Source organism: Myiozetetes cayanensis, unplaced genomic scaffold, assembly GCF_022539395.1.
Source record: "Myiozetetes cayanensis isolate MyiCay16 unplaced genomic scaffold, myiCay2020 scf1, whole genome shotgun sequence".
In the NCBI taxonomy this organism is placed as follows: domain Eukaryota; kingdom Metazoa; phylum Chordata; class Aves; order Passeriformes; family Tyrannidae; genus Myiozetetes; species Myiozetetes cayanensis.
In genome coordinates, this window is record NW_026086604.1 from 32,888,118 (window position 1) to 32,909,041 (window position 20,924).

Sequence of the window (20,924 nt, forward strand, 5' to 3'; positions counted from 1 at the left end):
AGCCATAAAATACTGAGCATGCATACCCATACTGAATGCTAGCAAACTATTTTTGTGTGTTTGTGTGAATCCAGGGAAATCGTTTAACATACTCAACAATTGTTATTTGGATCTATTACAGATAGGTATCTCTAATCTCATTTTTCAACAAAACATCTGGATTCCACCATGTTTAGAAAGCCTATTAGCTTGAAATCATTTTAGTAAAAATGCAAAGTGCAAGGTTTCTTCCTAAAAGGGATTTTAAAATATGATTCTGAAGAGTTCTGCTAAGCAGCTGCTGAAGATGCTCTCCACCAAGTTCTGGCACTCTCCAGATGGTGAAGCATGCCAGGTTCAGTCTCAGAAATAGGTTTGGTGGGGATGAGGAAGCAACCAGAAGAGCAGATGGATGCAGCTGGTATGTTTAAAAGTCAAAGGAATAAGAATGAACAATACCAGAGCGGATGTTAATTTTCCCTCCTTCTCTAAACAGGCTGATAAAAACATAATTCCTTCTATAATTCCTTCTTCTTTTAATTTCAGTAAATGACCTACTACTTTGATCCTTTCACTGAAATCTTGCCTTTGAGGGTATTAAATGGGACCTTGTTCACCTCATTTTTGGTGCTGCACACATCTCTGCTCTCCTCCCTCTTCTTTGTTCACTGCTATCCTTATGATTTTCTCATTTTCCTCCAGTCCACTTTGTCCTATTATGACCACTTCACTTTTTTAAAGTCACACTCCTCCATACTTTATTCTTTCCCCCAAAATGTCACACTTCTTTCTTATATTTATCCTAACTTTTTATTGTTTCATCTGTGCAAACATGTATTACCTGCTAAGAAATTTCCTGCCAAGTGACTAATAGAACTGCCCCAGGTAAATCCTTTAGAATATGAATTCCTCAGGAGACGACATAAAATTGGATATAACTTTCGAAGTATACAATAGCTAATCTTTTTCCTGATGACTGTGGCACAGGCCTCTTCAGTGATACAATAGAAGAATTTTTCATCTGTGCTGTAATATCTTTATCAGCACCTGCATTTCCTTCCAACTATGTAGATAACATTAAAAAGAAAGTAAGCACAGCTTGTACAGAGTGTATTTACTTACCATGATGCATAAACCCATTGTCACAAAGAGCCACACCAAATATCATAGCTTCCTCCCTTGTCCGGCAATCCCCCTGTTAAACCATAGAATAATTTTTTTAATATATTTTAATATAGCAGGAAAATGGAATCTGTGCACAATGGCATAATCTCACAGGGATGGTAATTGCTGTAGATTATATTTATCAGTAACACCTTTATATATCCATTTCTAGAATACATACATAAAACAATATATACACGTTGATCATACAATCAGAGAATAGTTTGGGTTGGAAGAGACCTTGAAGGGCTCTAACTCTTTACACTTTGAAATAAATAGGTAAACATTTAAGTAACACTGCATAGTCCAAAAAAACTGAATGTAATAGAATCTAAAAGTATAAAAGTTTTAAAATTTAATTTTATGAAACTAGTGCATGTTGACAGAGTGAACAGGACACCCTGTTCTTGCTTGCTTCTAGTCCATTTAAAATAAAACAGAGCTGCTGACAGCAAATTGGTACTGACTTTTGTCCATCTAGTTACTCATTTAGAGTTCTTCAGAGCCTATTCCTTTCATTGTAAGCCATGAACAGTGTTACATGCTGAATCATAAAGCTAAGTGTCATTAAAACATTTCAAGTTCAATTGCACATAAAGAAGTTAAGCACAAAGAGAATTAACAGCATGGCTGCTGACAGCTGATTTCTGTTATTTTACCAGTGTAAGAGGATTACACTTACACATACTGTTCTAACAACCCTTACACAAAGTGTTTGCATGTTATTCTGATTGATTAATCGCTAGCTTTCAAATTAGAATTTAAATGCACAATATACATAAATCCAAAGGTGTACACTTGCCTGTGCAATCAACCAATCTATGAATTTGTTAGCCATAACCACAGATTTGTAGGTTCTCAAGTGATAATCTTTATCCCTGTTCAAAACAATACAAAACAATTTAAAAAAATAAACAAATAAAAACTCAAAAGAAACAGAAAAATACTTGTACATCATAAACAAGTTAGTGCAAGCATGAATTGCGAATTTTGTAACGGTTCAGAAGTTTCCTCTGGAGGAAAAAAGCAAATTAAACTTTTCAATATAAACACAAAGGTAGAGGCTGACCACATCTTACTTGGGTGACAATGTCACTGGAGTATAAAGGCAGGTGTGTTGTTACATCTGGGACTCCCCAGATAAGGTAATGGAGTGTAAGTGAAAGTGTAAGTGAAGGAGTGTAGTAATATATACAATAAGCATATAAGCATATCCATCAGGACTAGAAGGCTCTGGAAGCCTGTTGAAAAAGTCATATTGAGAAGAGTTGGTAGTCACTTAAGGATTCAGACAAAAAGTATTTTTGTCTTCAAAGTCCTTCAATCTTATTTAAGTTCTCTCAAAAGACCAATCTTGAAGACATGGGTTAGGTTCCCCCATTAAAACGCAGAATCTTTATATTATATACTACTTCCAAATGACTCTCTAAGGATTTCACAATTGGACTCACCTAATTACTGGGGTAAAGAGACTGTGAAGGCGACAGTACAGTCGTACACCCTGTTAAAGAGAAAGAGGTGCTGTTAACCCATGTTCACATCACACAGTACATAAGAGGCATGGGCACAGTAAGGAAGCCTATATGTTGTAAATGCACTTCATTTACATAAAGAGTCTGTTCAAGTTTTTTATGTATTTTCATGTGCCAAAACGTAATGTCTCCAGATAACAACATTGGTGAATAAATTATGAGAAAGAAAACATGTCTAGTCTAATCTAAGCTTCACTGAGACACATGCAAAAAGGATTAGCTTTAAGGTAGCACTAAAAATTTCTGAAGGTTTGAAATAATTTGAAAGTACAGAAAAGTACACAAAAGTGTACAAAGAATAAAACAATGTCTCCGTGCATTAGGGTTGTCCCAAATACTGGTTGTTACTCTACACACAACTGAGTAATTACAGTAAAAAATACTGTATTTTATATATATGTATAATACCCTAATGCAGACATTTTTGACTGACTCAAACCATGAAAAATTTGAATATTAATGAGTTTAAAGGCAACTTTGATCAATCTTTTCATTATGCTCAGTAGTAGAGATGTATAATACTACCTATGTGTGTTTAAACATCTCCATGACAATAGATTTACTGCCTTGTTAAGGCACTAATAAAAGACATTCAGTTATAAGAGAAATTTAAAATCAGTTCCTTACACATAGTTTCGTATCTATGAAAATGGACTGAAAAATATAACAGACTGGAACATCAGCTTCAGAATCCGCCACAAACCTGGGCAATGCATCCTTCATATGAAACCACTGAATAATAACTATAAATAAATAATAGTAATCTTTCATTTTTTATTTAAAATTTATAACAAGAAGCCAAAATCTTACAAATTTTGGCTTCTTGTAAACTGTGAGAGGATTTTGTTTATTCCAGTATAATATTTTACATTATTTTTCAAGCAGAGCCTCCACTTCTGACGTGTTGTTCCTAATAATAGCAACCATTTCATTCTGTACCTTAGAGATCACATCCTGCATCTCATTTCTGGGGTAGTATGTTCCATCATCATATCGGAATCTATATAGCATGTGTTCAGGTTTGAATTGGTGCTTATCTGTAACTAAATTTAAAAAAAAAAGAAAGAGTATTGTTTGATTATTTTCTGAAGAAATCAACAAGAGAAGAAGGTCAGCATCATTTCTTCTAATAACAGCCCATTACACAGCAACAGGTAAGACTTCAGACAGGAAGGGCGGGAAGCCCAATTAGATCATCTGCCCTAAGTTCCTTTACGTCACTGGTGACATTATTTCTTAGAACATTTAAGTAGTAAAAAAAAAAACAATTTCAAGTCACAGGGCAAAGAATAAGGAAGACATACATACAGGGAACTGTATGAAATTTAGGCATTCAAATCTTTCTAGGCCTCAGCGCTTTTGCAAAGCTTATCAACCAAATATCCAAATTAGACTTCTTTTGCAACTATTCATATTATTATTACACATTATTTTCTGTCCTCATTCTTGTCGAGGTCAATCTGAAATGATTAACTAAAGATATGAATCCTTCTCAACACATTTGACCAGTCCTGAACTGGGGAAAAAAGGGAATGTCTTCCCCTATATATAGACAGGCAGAGATTCTAGTTGCAAGAGACCAGCAATCATTACAAAGATTTTGATAGTCTATTTCCCCAAAGACCCATGAAAAAGAATCTTATCAAGTGGATTTCAACTGTTTCACTGGATTCCAGCAGCAAACCTCAAAACTTCAAGTGTTTTGTCAAAACAATCATATCATAGGATACAAAGCTTCTCCTGGAAGTAGTACTACTGCAAGTCTTTCTGAAAAACAGCCGATCCATTTGATGGCTGAGGACAGCATTAGGCACTAGCACCATCCTAGGATAATTTTTTTATTAATTATAGCTTTGCTTGCAGCTGTAAGCTTTAATTTTGAAACTAAATTTACATGTCATCAATTGATAAAGAAGGGCACTGTAATGTGTTCATTAATCAGAGTAGCACACCTGACAGCGTTAGGTAATTCTGTGCATGCCACTGTACATCAAGTGATTAAGCCATCATACATAACTCTCCTCCAAAAACTTAGGCATCATAAACTTTGTAGAGTAAGGTGCCTTCTGTCTGTGTCATTTTTCACGCTCCTTTAAGCTCTTCATTATCTCCACACAACATCTGACACAGAGACATAAAAACTGAACTTCATATATTAAGTGGTTTCACCAGTGTCATGTTCAAGAGGAAAATAACTTCTCTACGTGCATTTGATATATCTGCTAATAGGAAAGCCCAGGACACTATTCCAATTGCCTTGAACTGATAGTTCATGCTAAGGTGATTATCCAAAATAATTTCTAAGCTTTTTATGTATCATTGCTTCTAAATATATCAAATATAGACTACAAAATTTTCATATTTTCACATATAACATCTAATGTAAATATCTAAATGGATTTTAATGGACTGTGACCATTTAACTCGGGGAAAAAAAGATATCTTATAGTTCTGCAATTAAAAAAAAAAATCTTATGGTTGAAATAAAAATATATTCCACTAGATTAACACAAATTAAGAGTTTTTATAACCAACAAGCACTGAAAATTGAGAAAAAACACCAGGACAGTTTTGTCTATTGCCAAATTGTTCGTTATTGTTACAGGGATGCACTGGGAGCTAACTGGGATCACGAAGCACCTTTCCTTTCTTGCATGTCCACAGTGAACAGAGCAGGTTATGCCCTTTGAGTACCACTCTGTCTTTGCAGTCCTGACTTACCAGAGTGCACCAGAAACTAAGGCAGTAGCTTCACAGAGCTGGCACATCCCGAGTTTCAAACACTTAAAGCTGATGAAAGGGTGTATTACCACTAAAATAAGAAAGCCCAAGTTGGCTTGCATATCCCTTCCAACACTGTAACTACATTTATGCGGGGATATATATCTGTATGGCACAGACTAAGAAAAAGGAACAGATCTGGTCTTTTCATTTACTTTTTTGCCAGTGTAATTTTAAACCACATCAGTACATCAGACCAAGAAACCGTGCAGCCACATAAATACTTATTAGTTTTAAAACTATCTCATATTCAGTTTATTTTTGTAACTACAAAGGTCCTTCCTACCTTGACACAAAGTTTCCATCTCTAATTATCATCAGCAAGTGACTGGACCGAGTTCTCAGCCCACTGACTGATACAAGCTATTTCAGATATCAGAGAATTCCACCAGGTGGATTTAAAACAGCAGCATAGCAAGACACAACAAGATTTTTCCCCTTATACAAAGTGGAGGGGTGGTGGGGGGAAGGAAAAGCCATAACTTTTCTATCTGCAAGAGTTCACACACCAGAAGGTAAAACAGTTCCCATCACAACACGGTTCTGTCATTGCTAGAATGAACTCCAGCGCAGTGACAATGATGGCCTAGTGAATACGCAAACTCTAACAAAGGCCTCTATAATATTTGCAATGTAAATAACAGCCAAACTTTCTTTCTCCCTTGCTCCCTCTGTGAAAACAGATGGTTCATTCAACTCTATTTTAAGAATGCTATTTTCAGTGAACCACAGCTGGATCCACTATTCAAAGTAGCATGTCTGGCTTACATTTCTATGCTCTAATATAATTACCCTTTTATCTCATGAAATTACACAATATTCATTTAACTCTGTATTGAGAAAGTCTATCATTGCATTTAGGATATAAATTACAAAATCAGGAGAAGAATCTGGCAACTAAATGAAACCATTGAAAACAATTCTCTGTGTGTAGTAAACATAAAGGCATCTGACATTTGAATGATGGTAGAGGAAAATCATGTAGACTGACACTGAAGAATTAAAAGCTACATGACCACTGATGAATAACCTTAATGATTTTCCTCCTACTCTCCATGTGTTTAAAACAAACACAGCTAAGTGGCACTATGTTTCTTCCACTTTCTTTCCAGTCAAGGACACTAAAAACATGATTATTAATCAGTAATAAATTCATTTCTGGATGGAGTATAGTAGTGTACTAGATGGACTTTTAGAGTGTATATTACCAATGAATCCATCTAAATTTACACCCTGGATCTATGATGGAACAGTAGCTAAATGACAGCTGTTTCATCATTTGGTTTTTAAGTGACAGTACCTATTATATGCCAAATATGCCTTCAAAACTGGAAGTTTCTCCAATTCATTTATACAATCCTGTTAGACTACACCTTGTAATAGGGACAGAGATGAGGACCTGCTCTGGAAAGAGAAAAATGTTGCCAATGCAAATTACCTGCAGAAATCAAACATTCTTGTTGGCTTAAAAAATGAACCATTTGAGAGATACTTCTCTCCACAATGAGCTAAATGCAGACAGTTGACTTAAAGTTTCAACATAAAAATATAAATTTTAATAACTATACAATGCAGTGAAAAGAAGGCCTTAAAATTCGAAAGATTAAACTGTTGGGTTCTAGGCTGGATTCCATGAGCTTGAGCTATAATACCTTACAGATGAGCAGGCACATTTATCAACAGCCAACTGTGACTCACTCTCTTGTACAACTCTTAGTTGAACATGTATCCCTAAAATGCCTGGCCTTAAAAAAGGTTAAAATCCTTAAAAGCAGTATACTGTTCTGTGTTCCCCCAGAATTTATTTTTGCTTACAAGAGAACAGCAATGTTTCTCTAGGTCCCTGTTTTCAACGTTGTGATCCCAACAGCATAGAGGTAATGTGATTAAATCAATGAAGCTTTTCCCAGTAAATCTGCTATGCATGGACAATGGGCTCATGAGGTCCCTGGAAGGACATAATGCAGATTCAACAAGCTGTCTTGCGTTAACAAGACCATATTTTTGTCAGATGAAATTAAGTCCACTCTAATTACAATAATTATCTTGAAAAGAAGTAATTTAAAACTGACTATATTTACCATGATGGATAATGCCATTCTCTAATAAAGCTTGGCCAAGGTGAACACCTTCTTCAGATTTGTGTATCTCTCCAATTTCCAACAGCCAGGACACAAATTCACTGAAATAAAAAGATACAGAAAACAAACCTTACAAGTCATACCACCAAACCTATTGCATTTCCATCTCCATTATTAGTGTTTCTAACTAGTCTATGTCAACCAGTGAATGATTTTTAAGCCTACTGATCTTCAAATTATTTCAAAAAATCCTTTATTTTTATTTAAACACATATGGTTTCCCATGAGATTTTTTTTTTTTCTACTCAGAAGTTTTCCATGCATAAAGTTTACCTGGCACATAGTGAAGACTTTCCATGTTTTCTGGGATTTCCTAAATTAGCATAGCCACACTGGACCAGACACACCAATATAAGGCAATCCCAGACACACCTACTGCACCTGCCCAGGACAGATATGTCACGATGACAGACCACAACCACAGTGTGGCAGAACAGTAGGCTTGTTGCTTCCAAGGTGTGTCTGACAGGGCATCCTGAGCATATACACAAAGCAAATACTTCATGTGTAGGAAATGCCTGCCTTGTATCACAGTAAAACCGATGCAGTTCAGAGACATCAAGTTTATAGCATATGTGTAGGTTACATATCACAAGTGTAACGAGGTAGCGCACCCTTCACAGTCACGGGTGACCCAGGGGCCAGCAGGAGAGTGTTCGTCAAAAGTGTCCACTCCAAACACAGCACAGAACAGCAGCATTTGATGATAGGTTTAAACAGCTCCTCACCTTGAGTGTATTTTTTACCTGCTTCCAACAACTTAACCACCTTATGGTCGAACGAAATAAGTGATAACCCCTTTTTTTCCATATACACATTTTTAGGGTATCTATCTCTTTCATTCAGTCTTAAGCTGTAGGTATAATGCGGCATTATAAAGATCCCCCTGATAATACTGGTAAATTTTTAAACACATAAACCTTACTTAGTAACTCTGTTCCTGACATTCAAGCAAGAGGAGGATAGGAGCAGTTTTAGAGACAGAGACTGTTCAAAGTGGAATAAATAATAAATAAACTTTACATTCCAAACTAGTCATTACAGAGACAAAATGCAATAAATAAGTCAGGAACCATTTTTTTAAAGAAACTAATTCACTTGAGGCTCTTCCATATTTTCATCACGCCTTTGCAGGCTTTTCTCTTTAACAGAACTACTTTGCAATACAAGTATATATTCATAAATCTCAGGCAGACCAATTTACATTTTGGCTAAACTCTGTGAGACAAATAGGCCTAACAGACATTGCAAATGAAGCGTGGTTTCCACAGAATCCCAAAGAAGATTTAAAATGTGTTTTTATAGGGTAAAAATTCATGCTATCAAATGCATGTAATACCTTCCAAGAAAGCATTTGGGAAAAGTGGTTAATTTCCTCTTCCTGTCTTTGATGAGATTCCCTTGTTTGCACATCATTTTGTACAGTCTTTCTCCTTGCTCAGAGATCATCACCCAAGTGTCCTGTTCCATGCCCAATTTTAAACCTGCCAAAAATGCATTAAAACTTTATGAAGTGAATTGCCATTATATTTCAGTATCTTCCCCAAAATGGAGAAGCAATACCAAAGTTTTTAATACCAAAAAAAAGTAAGGGAATTGTTTTCCATTTTTTTCTTATAATCAAGTTAAACTATGAACATCTAATCCTCATAAGGCATAACCAAAAGATATTTGAAAGCCTCTTATAGTGCAGTTAAACTGTTACTCATTCAACATCACCACTGATTTTTTATTAATAAATACTAAGCTGTGATTTTCAGATTTCAGTATATGAACACTTGCAAGGCGGTATTCATGTCTTCACACATTTAAAATAAAAGAAGCTTGGTTTTGTTTTTATCATGCAATAATAAAAACGTCTTCACTTAAAGGAATATTTTTCAAATTTGCAATTAATAGTAACTAGTTAACTGTTATACATACATTAGTTTCACATAAGATTAATTCACCCCTTTTCCACAAAAGCATATACATGACTTGATTTTTATTTGCTTCAGAATTTTTTCAACAATGGAAAGCTATCAAGGGTTTTAGTTCAATATTTTTTACAGGTTTATTTTTTTCCTGTTTATCTTCTTGAAAAAATCATTATGTTTTCCAAGAAACAAATGATCAAACCCAGTTTTTGTTGAATTATTCATCCTATGGCCATTCACAGAAGTTTGTGTTCAAGGAATACTGCAGACTTTCATACCCCATATGCTTTCTCGAAAAACAGTTATTAATTCTGGACAAAAGCACACATTTCTTGGATGTCTTGTGCACACATTCTCAGTTTCTGTTCAGATTTTCACCATTTTTAAACTATAACTGTACATATAACTGTACAGGTGACAAGTAGTGTCCCTCAGTGCTCTGTCTTCATCAATGCTCCTGTATCTTCATCAATGACATAGACAGTGGTATTGAGTGCACCCTCAGTAAGTTTGCAAATAACAGGTGTTTACAGGAAAGGCACCGAACTGACAGAAAGACTTCTGCAAAATTTTCCAGTTCAGCTTGATTTCTCCTAGCAAGAAAATACAATCTATGAAGAGGTCCTAGTTTGTAATTTAATTACCAAAGCTGAAAACTAAATTACTTCATTCTCTCCTTTTAGCTCAGCTTCTGCTGCATGGATTCCAAATAAAATCACAGGCTGAGATTCTCTAAGTCCATTGAAGCTCTGAGTCTTCCAACTCATTTGTTTTTGGAGATTCTGTGTTGCAACCTGAATCTACGTGTGTCCCAGATCTTCTCTTTGTTTCACAGTTGTCTCCTTGGTGGCAAACCCACTGAAAACATCAGGAGCTGAAAATTTCCACAAATTTTTAGAATGCTAAAATCCTAAGACATGTCTTGGCTTCTGCATAGCTACCTCAGACCTCAAGCTTGCCAAGGTTTAGCTCAAACTCATCCCTTCTACCAGCTGCTCAGTTTATTAGTGCAAAATAGCAAGAATTCATCAACATAAAGTACTCCTACCTAATCTTTGTATTTCTTATCTGAGATACCAAGATACAGGAGCCAAGAAACTTAACAGTGAAGTTGAATTTACTGAAAACATTTTAGTTGGTTCCTAACAAGGCCCAATACAGAAGCAGACAAACCTGAGTTTTGTTGTATTTGACACCACCTCTACCACATTGCTTTCTCACTTGTTATTTTAAAAATGTTGAGGTTTTAGCACGTTAAAGCTTTTTTTTAGCTTTTCTGCTATTTATTCCTGGTGACACTATTAATTAGTTAGTGCTCAAATACCCTATTTGAAACTCTGGTCCTACAACAGATGTTCTACAAGCATCCAGAATTGAACTTTAAAAGACCAAAGAAAATAATGTTGGTCTCCATTTACAACAGAGGCACAAAACAACATTTACTGCAACAGAAAATCTACACAAATCAGGAAAAGCATTACAGACTTAAATACAAGGTCATATTTTCCTTCAATATCAAGGCTCCAAACTACATTACTAATATGGATATTTTAGCTTGCAAATGAAATTAGCTCCAGAAAATTACGATGTGTCATCTTTCCCTGCTTCTACTTTGTGCTGAGTTCACCTTGAACACATGAAGTTATTCATGGTCACATTTGAGATCAGGATTATATTTCATCCAAGTATTCTTCCACCTTAATTCAGTTATTCAAAAAGACAGTGGTTTGCCACTGGAGATTTCTTAATTTCTTTGGTAGGGTTGTGGGTACGTTCTGCACCATTTCACTTTGGATCATCTGCCTTAAAATCCAACACCGAAAACCTGCTCATTTCAGTGATTCAAATGGCCAGTCACAAATGGAATCAATGCATAAAAATCACACGAGGCATCTATGATGGACCCTCAGATACCACAAACCATAATATTACACAGGCCTCAACTAGTTTTTGACAATTTATACTGGTTGAGGATAAGCTATAAAATCACAGGGTAAATCATCTACCCATTTCCAAAACAGTATTCAATACCAGCATGCATGATTCAAGACATAAAGCCCTTCCTAGTACAAGCTTGATTTATTTTTCCCTAGCTGTTATTCATAAATCTTCAGCTGAATCTGACACCACAAGTTTGCCTACCAGCTGGTATTCTTTATATCTCAACATAAAAATACAGCATGGCTTTCTGGCAAAGCAACACAAGGAAGTTTATTAACCTACCTTTTCTTCTCTCTCGCTCTTTCAAAATAGCTTCCAGCCATTCTTGCTTCTCTTCAGGGGTTTTTGCCATGCATACAAACCACTTATTCTTTGCCGTGTTGTGGATCTTCCAGCCATTAATGACGGTGTGGCCACTGCTGTGGTAGTCAGCTGGGAATAGATAAAATGGCTCAGAGACTACCAATTCTTACAAAAAGTAATAGATGTTACAATTACTAAGAACTCTCAGTACACATGAAGCCCAGGACATATAGAAGAATAAAAATTAATTTCAAGTTATCTGTGCCAATTGTGAATTATGTTATAACTTAATAAACTGTAGTTTTATCGTTTAGTAAATAATGTCCTTTGTGAAATGCAACAGAGAATTGCATAGCATATGGAAGAAGGTATAAACTTGACACTAAAACAGGCAGAGTCCTATTAAAACAACAGATAACGGTATTTAGAGTACTTCTGCTTGTGTTAAACTGTAATAAATAATTCCTTAAACAAACAGCATTGTGGTTTTGTCCCTTAAGTTGCTCAGAGCTGCCATGCTGATTGAATGATTTACTATTAAGTTTAAAAAAGGACTAAATATACAGGGGGTAAAATACAATTTCAATTTGACAAGTAACCAAATCACATATATTTGATGTATTTTAACTGGTTACCCAAATAAAAAAATATCTACACTTACTAGTTTAAACTAACTGAAATATAATACAAGATGTTCTTTGATTTAAAAAAACTCCACATTAACCAACTGCATAATTTTTGAAATATGCAATAATTTGAAATAATTTTTTTAAACAGCCCTATGTTCAGTGTGCACATTGCAGGAGAGATAACAGCTGCTGATGTTCTTAGGTATCTTGAACTTCTGACTCTTAACATGTAAAAATAACTATGATATAAAAATCAAACCCTTATTACTTACTACTTATTACTTCTATAACATTCTATTTTAATATGCTGGTCCATAAATCTTATTCAGAAATTCCAAAATTCACACCCCTAACTATCCTTCACTAAGATTACCCACATTTCCTGGGGGAAAATGGGAGTCGTAAATTCCTTCTGATAAGAATTTTTTTTTTTTTTCATAAAATACAAACTAAAAAAACTAAAGCTAGCAACTACCATATGAAGTGTTTAGAAAAACCAAAGGTCAATGTTTTCTCACCACAAACTTTCATTAAGAGGCAAGAAAGTCCTAGGGCAAGTCCTGAACTACTATAACTGCAAAGCTTTTCGTTTTGTAAGTACTTTTTCATAATTCAGCCCTATTTTGTATGATGAGATGGGATTTTCTGAAACTGAAACCCTTGCTGAAATGCTTGCTAAGATTTATCATAAATCTCAGCAGACATGCTAGTATCCTTTCAATAACTCTGCATTTTAATTAGATGGAAGGCAGCCAAGCTTTGTGTACTGGGCTGGGAAATGTCAGGAACTACTAGAAAACCATGAGACTGATGGCTAATTTCTAAACCAACAAAACCTTCTACTACTCGAAGCATGTAAGAAAGTGCAAGCAAGTCTGTCAACAGGAAAAAATGAAGTAAAGGTATTTTTGCAACATCATGTTTATACCACTTATCTTTTGATCATATTTTTATTTGTATAGCCTATTCAGAATATCCTTTGTCCCTTTAAAAACATGGTTTCTTGAAAACTACCATCACACTTTTTAAGCACTCTCAGAAAATCAGAGTCCAAAGTCAAGGGAAAAAATGGCTCATCCAGACCACTGAATGTAAAGGAGACTTTTTAAACACACAGCTTCCTTGGTCTCTGAAGATCTTTAACTGCAGGGCCAAGAGCACTGGCAGTTTGACCACATTTACCTCATGCCACTACAAACTCACTGAATTTTGTGAAAAGCCCAATCACCAAGCTAGGTATCTTGAACTTCTGACTCTTAACATGTAAAAATAACTATGATTTAAAAAATCAAGCCCTTATTACTTACTACTTATTACTTTTATAACATTCTACTTTAATATGCTGGTCCATAAATCTTGACTAGGTACTATGACTGCCTCATGAGTTCAGGTGGAGGAAGGCGTGTAGCTGTCGCTTAGTTTTGCAACAATAAACGACCACTGTGACTTCAGTCTCTGCCTTAAACTGCAACACCCCTGCTTTCTCTTTTGCTCTGCATGCTCCCCATGACTACACTCCTCCAAGGCTCCCATGAGAAATTTGTTCTCCCCAGTACAGCCATGCCCGTAGTCAAGAACATTTCAGCATTACACTACCATCCCATAGAAACTCCTACCTTCTTTGGACTTTTTGGACAAAATCTGGTCAAGAGCTGCAGACGTGCTGGCTGGCCAGCCAGGAGGTGTGCATATTCTGACTGGTCAGCTGCACAGCACATATGTGCACTCTTCACATCACATCAATCACAGCTGCCAGGCAAGTTAAGCAAGTAATTTGTAAACCTGACATAATTGTCACAGAAGGAAGAAGAGCATGAGACTTCAATCGCTCCATGCAAAGTCTGAACCAGCATGATCAACAAATCATTAAGCCTACAACTTCCCCAGAAAATGTGACGAAAGATGACATCATCTTTTAATGTTACTTGGTGCTTGTAATTTGAACTGTAATATATTTTTCAAAATTCAAGACTCAAACATTTGAGTGACGCATAAGAAGCAATTTTTTACAGCCATATACAACAGAATTTTCTTCTTCCCTTAAAAGAACAAACAGAAATCTCCGTATTGAAGGACTTCTAAATTTCTCAGACTTGAGGTTCTTGGGAGCATCAATGCTCAGAAATACCAATGAAGTAATTGCTGCACAATATCAACTGCCATTCTCCTATGTACACTTTTCGAAGCAGTTTCTAGTTACCATTATCATTTTCTACTTTTTCTGTATCATGCCTCATTTCAAGACAACAGGGGACAGAACTATTATACTATAGCAAACATAAATCTGATATTTCCTAACTCTTAAGTGCTTTTCTTCATAAACTAAATAACATTAATTTAATGGCTGGTGAATGCCTCCAGAAACACATTTTTCTTTCAAAACTGAATTTGAAAAACTGCTACAGAAAAAATACCATTACCATATATCCATCTTTCTAATACTTGCAAGTGGCTATGTAGCCACATCGTTTTAAGATCACAAATACTCTACCCTGATAACTAATATGCATTCCACTTTAATCAGTGCAATTAGGAAAAAGCAGAGTGCATCATGGTGCTGTAACAAAAAAAGAAAGCTCACACCAACTGTACTGCTCAGCCAAGGCATAATTTCATCAAAGAAAAATTGCTTTTCAGAAAAAGCTTTGTTAATTTCTGTAGGCATGTCATTAGCATGATAATAAACCACACTGGGGATCTGTTTTCCTATTTCTATGCTTCTACTTACAAACAAGGAAGACTACATTCCTATATCTATCAAGGCTGAGAGCAAATGCTCTCACTTTGCCCTGTTTCCTGGAGCCCTGTTATATAGAGAGACCTTTATACAAAGTGAGCAGGGGATCCCAAAATCTACGGTAAAGAACTGTAGAAGTATCACCTAGACTCAGTAGTCTTTAATGTCTGTAAAGAGCCCCATATAGAGTACATGAGAAAGGGTCCTGCACAGATGTGAAAATAGAAGCACTCTGCACTCAGAGCTTCCACTCTAAATTAAGAATCATAGAAAGTAATAGGCAATAGATGATTAAGGAGAATAAAATAATGCAATACCATGCAAAGCTAATGTGAATGAGGCTCCATATTGCTACGCTTGGGAATGCAATAAGGCAAAAAGAAAGCAGCAGAATAGTACTGGGTTACAGTTCAAACAGAGATGACTACAGGGGATGAGAAACAAGACATCTGGGTCTAACAAATGAGAACAGTAAAGAAAGCACAACTCAGGAAGGTTAAAGAAGGGCATCATGATCTGAGTGAAAGAAAAAATATCAGTGTGAGGAGAGGGAATACACAAGTACCAGAAGGAAGGAGAACACCATGGGGGTTAAATAAAAAGCAGGAGGGGATGACAAGAAAAGGGTAGAAAGGTGTTAAAGTGTCACCTTTCAGAGAAATAAGACAAACATTTCCATATTTCAAAGAGAACCATGAGAAGGAGGGATGAAATAGAAGTAATTACAAGGAAAAATATATTTCAGTATATTGGAAAAAATTGAAATGGAGAAAGCGGAAAATGTGGTGATAAGTTAAAAAAAACAGATAAGAATAATCATAGAATCATACAATGATTTGGGTTGGAAGGGAACTTAAAGATCACCTAGTCCAATCTCCCTGCAATGAGCAGGGACATATTTAGCTCAATTAGGTTGCTCAGAGCCCCGTTCAAGCTGATCTTGAATGTTCCCAGGGATTGGGCATCCACCAACTCTAATAAGCTAGAAATCAAATAACCAAACCATTAACTGATGTTTTAGAAGTGTGGAAAGGAGTGTGGATTTTGGAAATAATGTACATATAACAGTGACAGGATTTGCTATGGCTTAGGAGAGCAAGTGGGAAGGAAGCAGCATAGCCATGAGGACTGTGTGCAAAGCTATAGGAAATGGGGACAGTAGCAAAATTTCCTGTGGCTGGAGGAAATTATACTCCTGGTGTCTGGAGTGTAGAGGAAGACTATTTGTGCTTAGGCAAATTATACTGATGATTCACTGAGAAAGAAAACAAATGGGCAGGAAGGAAAATGAGCAGTGTGAAAGAGATCAAGGATTGGATAGCTAGAACAAGTAAATGTAGGACAGATTTGAGAAATACAGGATAGTCATGGAAAGAAGATCAAAGAAACATTTTTTAAAACCAACATTAAAAATGTGGCAATAGGCAGGCTGGAATCAGTGAAAGAAGAATAGTTACAGAATTCTTGGAATATTCATCAGGAAGAAGATGGTGGGTATAACCCTCTGTGGCCACAGTAACATCAAGAGTTACAAGCAAAGAGATGCTGTCTTAGAAAGTGACATAATGCAAGCAGGGAAACTGCCTTTTATTTCTAAAGCATATATAAGGAAGATGAATGAAAATACATTAAAGGGATTCAAATAATACACAACAAGAAAGAGTGAAACACTCAACTCTCTTTTTTGCATAAACAAATTACTGAGATGTTAAACAAATAAAGCCAAAAACTGGGCAGGAATATAGGCCAGAAAAGGCAAATAGCAAGATACAGAATACTGAACAAACTATATTCAAGTCAATGAGGTTTGAAGAAACTCCCTACAACGTACCCATGGAGAGCTTGAAATCACTAACTAAATTGGTGGGCCTGGTGAAGGACGTAGCCCAAAACAGATGTCAAGGAGTTCTTACAAAAAATGTCTGGGAAGCATAGGTAATGAATCAAGTGTGGCACCATAGTGCTCTACCTTATGTTCAGCATTTTCCACTGTTTTTACCAAGACCTTAAATGGTTCAGTAATAACATTGTTTGTTCATGGAACTAAGAAAAGAAGCATTGCAAAAGCTTTAGGGAACAAGATACAAACTCTGAATGCTTAATATATTGTAGAAGTAGTAAGATAAAACTCAGTACAGAAAAGAAGGTACTTAATTGGACCTATTCTCAGACATTAACCCAGCATAAAATACAATGGAATAGGCACCACTACTGCACAGAAGGTTCTGCTGTGGTATTCTGGAACACAAACTAGAAAATTGAAAATAATGTTCTCAGAAAAGCCAAATAATCCTGGGATTAGTAGTAGACATCCCACATTGCAGCATTACAGTAATTCTTCTGTCCTGCTTGGCACCAGCAGAGTTTCAGGTCTAGACACTTCAGTTATGAATTCCAAGCACTTTTAATGTAATCCCTTTATAAAAATGAGGGTTAATGAAAAAAGCCCAAAATGTTTCAGGTTTTATTTACTAATTGTAAGGAAAGTCAATAATTGTTAAGCTCAAAGGTTCAGCTCAGGTTTCTAAAACAAAAATTGACACGTGTAGGAATACTTTGGTTTTTTCACTTTATTCATGTATGTCAGGAAAATTTCAAGCAATCATACCGATTACAGTGCTAAAGATATTTAAAAAAAAACTTTCTTATGTCATAATTTCAGCATTTATAGTGTTTGAGGTTTCATTCCAACAGAGTTAAGTCTTCCATTTGCTTTTATAAATATACCACATACCTAGAGATAAGTTCTTTAAGAGTGCTGAAATGCTGTGAAGTTAAATATGTAATTTCAGCTGAGCAATAAATTCCACTGTATTTTATTACTCTGTTCATGTTAGCATAAAATAGTCATCTGTGACCAACCAGTTAATAATGGATGACATTGCTGTCATCCATCCAACAGAAGCAGAATTTTGAATCGAATAGATAGTGCTTTTAAAGTGGCATCTTACTCTTTCTTTCTAAATACAAGGAGCACCGACATTTCCCAAAGAAATCACCAAGTTGCATTTGATTTCAGGAGCTCGAAAGACTGCTCTGTAAATGAGCAACACAAATACACTCACCTGTTCCATCATCTACATTCTCTACTTCCATCACTTCTGTGTTTATTCTGCCCCGAAACAGGTAACGGTGGCCATCTGTAGATGTTTTGCTGTTCTTCAATCGCCTGATTAAAGAAAGAGCAGATGTGAGCACGTCATCCACCACCACCTTCTACATTTCTGCACTGCTACCTGAACATGTGGCACTTAAAGACCATGGTAAGAATCATGGTACATTTATACACACGCAATTGAACTGTGGAAACCAGTGCTGAACAGGACACTGCTGTTGATAATGCAAAGGTGCTACTGCTGATAAGATGAAGCTCCCAAATGCTGGCTGAATGAGAGGTGATCAGGAAAGCATCACTCTGTAAAAGCTCTGTTCCAACACTTTGGCTTCTATATGTCAATGTCTGCTATCAAAGACAAAATAATGCATTGGTAGAACCTTTCCTCCTGACTGATGTAGTCTTCTCATGCTAGTCTAGAAATTCAGCACAAGGATAGTTTGAGAAAAATGAAATAAGAACATCTTTGGTTATAAATCTTGACCTACATATGTTAGCCTTCTAAGTGGGACTTAGGCATGGAAGAATGAAGACAACATTCTTCCTATCTAACGTAAGGATTAACCAAGAATTGTAATTAAGCATTGCTGAAATTTTGTGGCAGTTTCACTGCCATATATTCCAAAGCACTTTGCATTGCTGTAACTCTGTTCCCAGTGAAGTCAAGGCATTTAGAGAACCCCAGTCCTAGACAGCTTTTCCCACCTCAAATTAGCCAGGGATTATGTTCTGTCCCTTTTTTCCAATAACGATAATTAATACTGTATATCAACCAAAGGTCAGCTACTAAGAATTAATGATCACCTGAATTTTAACCTTCACTCACTCTAAAGAGGAATTAATCTTCATCTGCTTCTCAGTCTTTACTTCACTACTGTCTAATGAATGACTTTACCACACTATAAATGTCTTATTTAAAAACTGAACAATAGATTAAAAACAACAAACAAACCAAAAAAAGCAAAACCAGCAGCAAACATAAAGGTTCAGTATTATACAGTTTTTCTCTCCAAAGTCAGGTAAATCCAATAGTTTTAGTGACCTTTATAACTGTGACCCCAAATATAGAAATCCACATTTATACAACTCTGCTGCACAAGGATGCTTAAAAATGACATAAAATATTTCATACCATAAAGATGGGACAATTTTTGTAAAATTATCAAAGTGCAAAACTCCTATGAGCAACACTCTCTTTAACTACTTGCCAAGCAATATTCAAAGTATCTTGCTGGCATATAATCATCCCATTTCCCACCTTAAATTCTGAAATTATGTTCTAAACTGAGTTATTCTTATGTCTGCAGACACGTCACTATGGTACCAGCCAATGACACATCAGACATGATTGCTCAAGACTGAAGAAACCATAGATGACCTTTTATGGTTTTGAGATTTTCATCCAAAAGTGCATTTTAGCTAGAATATGGCTACAAAAATATGCAATTGAATGGAGGAAAATTGAAAAGATAATATATACTCGGTAATTGCTGGACAATAAAATACAGCAAAAATCATAAATTCAGAAAAGAGTATGTATCCGTGTATCCAGGAATCTATCGAAGATTTACCCAGTAATACGTATTTATCAAAACGAGTTTCTGGATCAAAGAGACAAATTTGAGCATCAAGAGGGATGTCTGCTTGTAGGAGAACCCTTACTTCTAAGAAGAATTAGAGAACTGAACATTACCTGCATAAGCTTTTTGCTCAACTGAGGAACTGCTCCTTGACACGCAGCAAGCAGCAGCTTTCTGGCTCTTTTTCCTGATTACAAATACACAGCCTGAAACTCTTGAGTCTGTAGAGACTTATTTTATTGCACAAGCTACATTACTGGTTTGTTTAAACTAAAAATTCAGCCTGTTTACCCTTCCTAGAAGAGAGTGAGGCCATCCCATATAACCCGCTGTGGAAGGCAGACAAAACAGATTGTTTCTCCCTGACCTTCACCATTAGGATTTTGCATCCATAAAAAAATGTTTCTAATGCTTGAATCAAATACACTTTGGTGGATAAATCTCCTCTAAAACTACTACCTTTTATACTGTAGTTCTAATGGAACAGTATACATGTGATTAGCTCTACTGTGACAAATATACATTATTTTTGAAAGCAATCATTTACCTGTGCTTTTTTTTGCAGTAGACCAAGAGGTTATCAAAAAGAAAAAATATCCTCTCTTGGATATTTCCTGCTGAAATTTTCAGTAGTAGTCCACTTCGCAGCATTTCTGTGCATGTGTCTGTAATGTTAGACCCCTAAAATCAATTGGAAAGACATTTTTTTAATTATTCTGCGAGAACTGAAGTACTCTGCTTTGCATTAATTAAGGAAAATTTTCTTATACAAACTCACAACCAGAACAAACCTCTGGAAACTCTAAGAATAAAACTCATGGCAATTTATTGCATTGTAATTACATGGTAATTTCTAATGATGCTTAACAACAGCTTTGTATTCATGTAATAGTGGGGAGGGGAGGGGTGGCTTTTTTGAATAGATACAGTTTAATCACCAAAAGTTTCCAAATTATATTACTTCTGTGCAGAGACATCTCCTGAAAATCAGACCAACTTTATCCAGTAACTCTTAACCTCAGTAACTTGACTCAGAAATATCTTACAAGACACCATCTCTGCCACAAGGAACTTGGAAGCTGAAGCAACCTGAGACTTGAAGATCA

The 20,924-nt window shown here is 35.8% G+C and overlaps 1 protein-coding gene across 2 annotated transcripts in view; it reads right to left on the reverse strand.

The window, feature by feature from the left end:
* PREX2 (phosphatidylinositol-3,4,5-trisphosphate dependent Rac exchange factor 2) overlaps window positions 1-20,924 on the reverse strand; it is a 171,171-nt gene that overhangs the window by 88,680 nt on the left and 61,567 nt on the right. For both annotated transcript variants that reach the window (XM_050316271.1, XM_050316280.1), the window contains exons 7-15: window positions 20,366-20,499; window positions 18,189-18,292; window positions 11,737-11,886; window positions 8,937-9,081; window positions 7,538-7,638; window positions 3,615-3,718; window positions 2,595-2,644; window positions 1,946-2,021; window positions 1,102-1,174 (exon numbers count right to left, since the gene is read on the reverse strand). In XM_050316271.1, coding sequence (XP_050172228.1) covers window positions 1,102-1,174; window positions 1,946-2,021; window positions 2,595-2,644; window positions 3,615-3,718; window positions 7,538-7,638; window positions 8,937-9,081; window positions 11,737-11,886; window positions 18,189-18,292; window positions 20,366-20,499 — 937 coding nt within the window. The remainder of the gene's footprint in view (window positions 1-1,101; window positions 1,175-1,945; window positions 2,022-2,594; window positions 2,645-3,614; window positions 3,719-7,537; window positions 7,639-8,936; window positions 9,082-11,736; window positions 11,887-18,188; window positions 18,293-20,365; window positions 20,500-20,924) is intronic.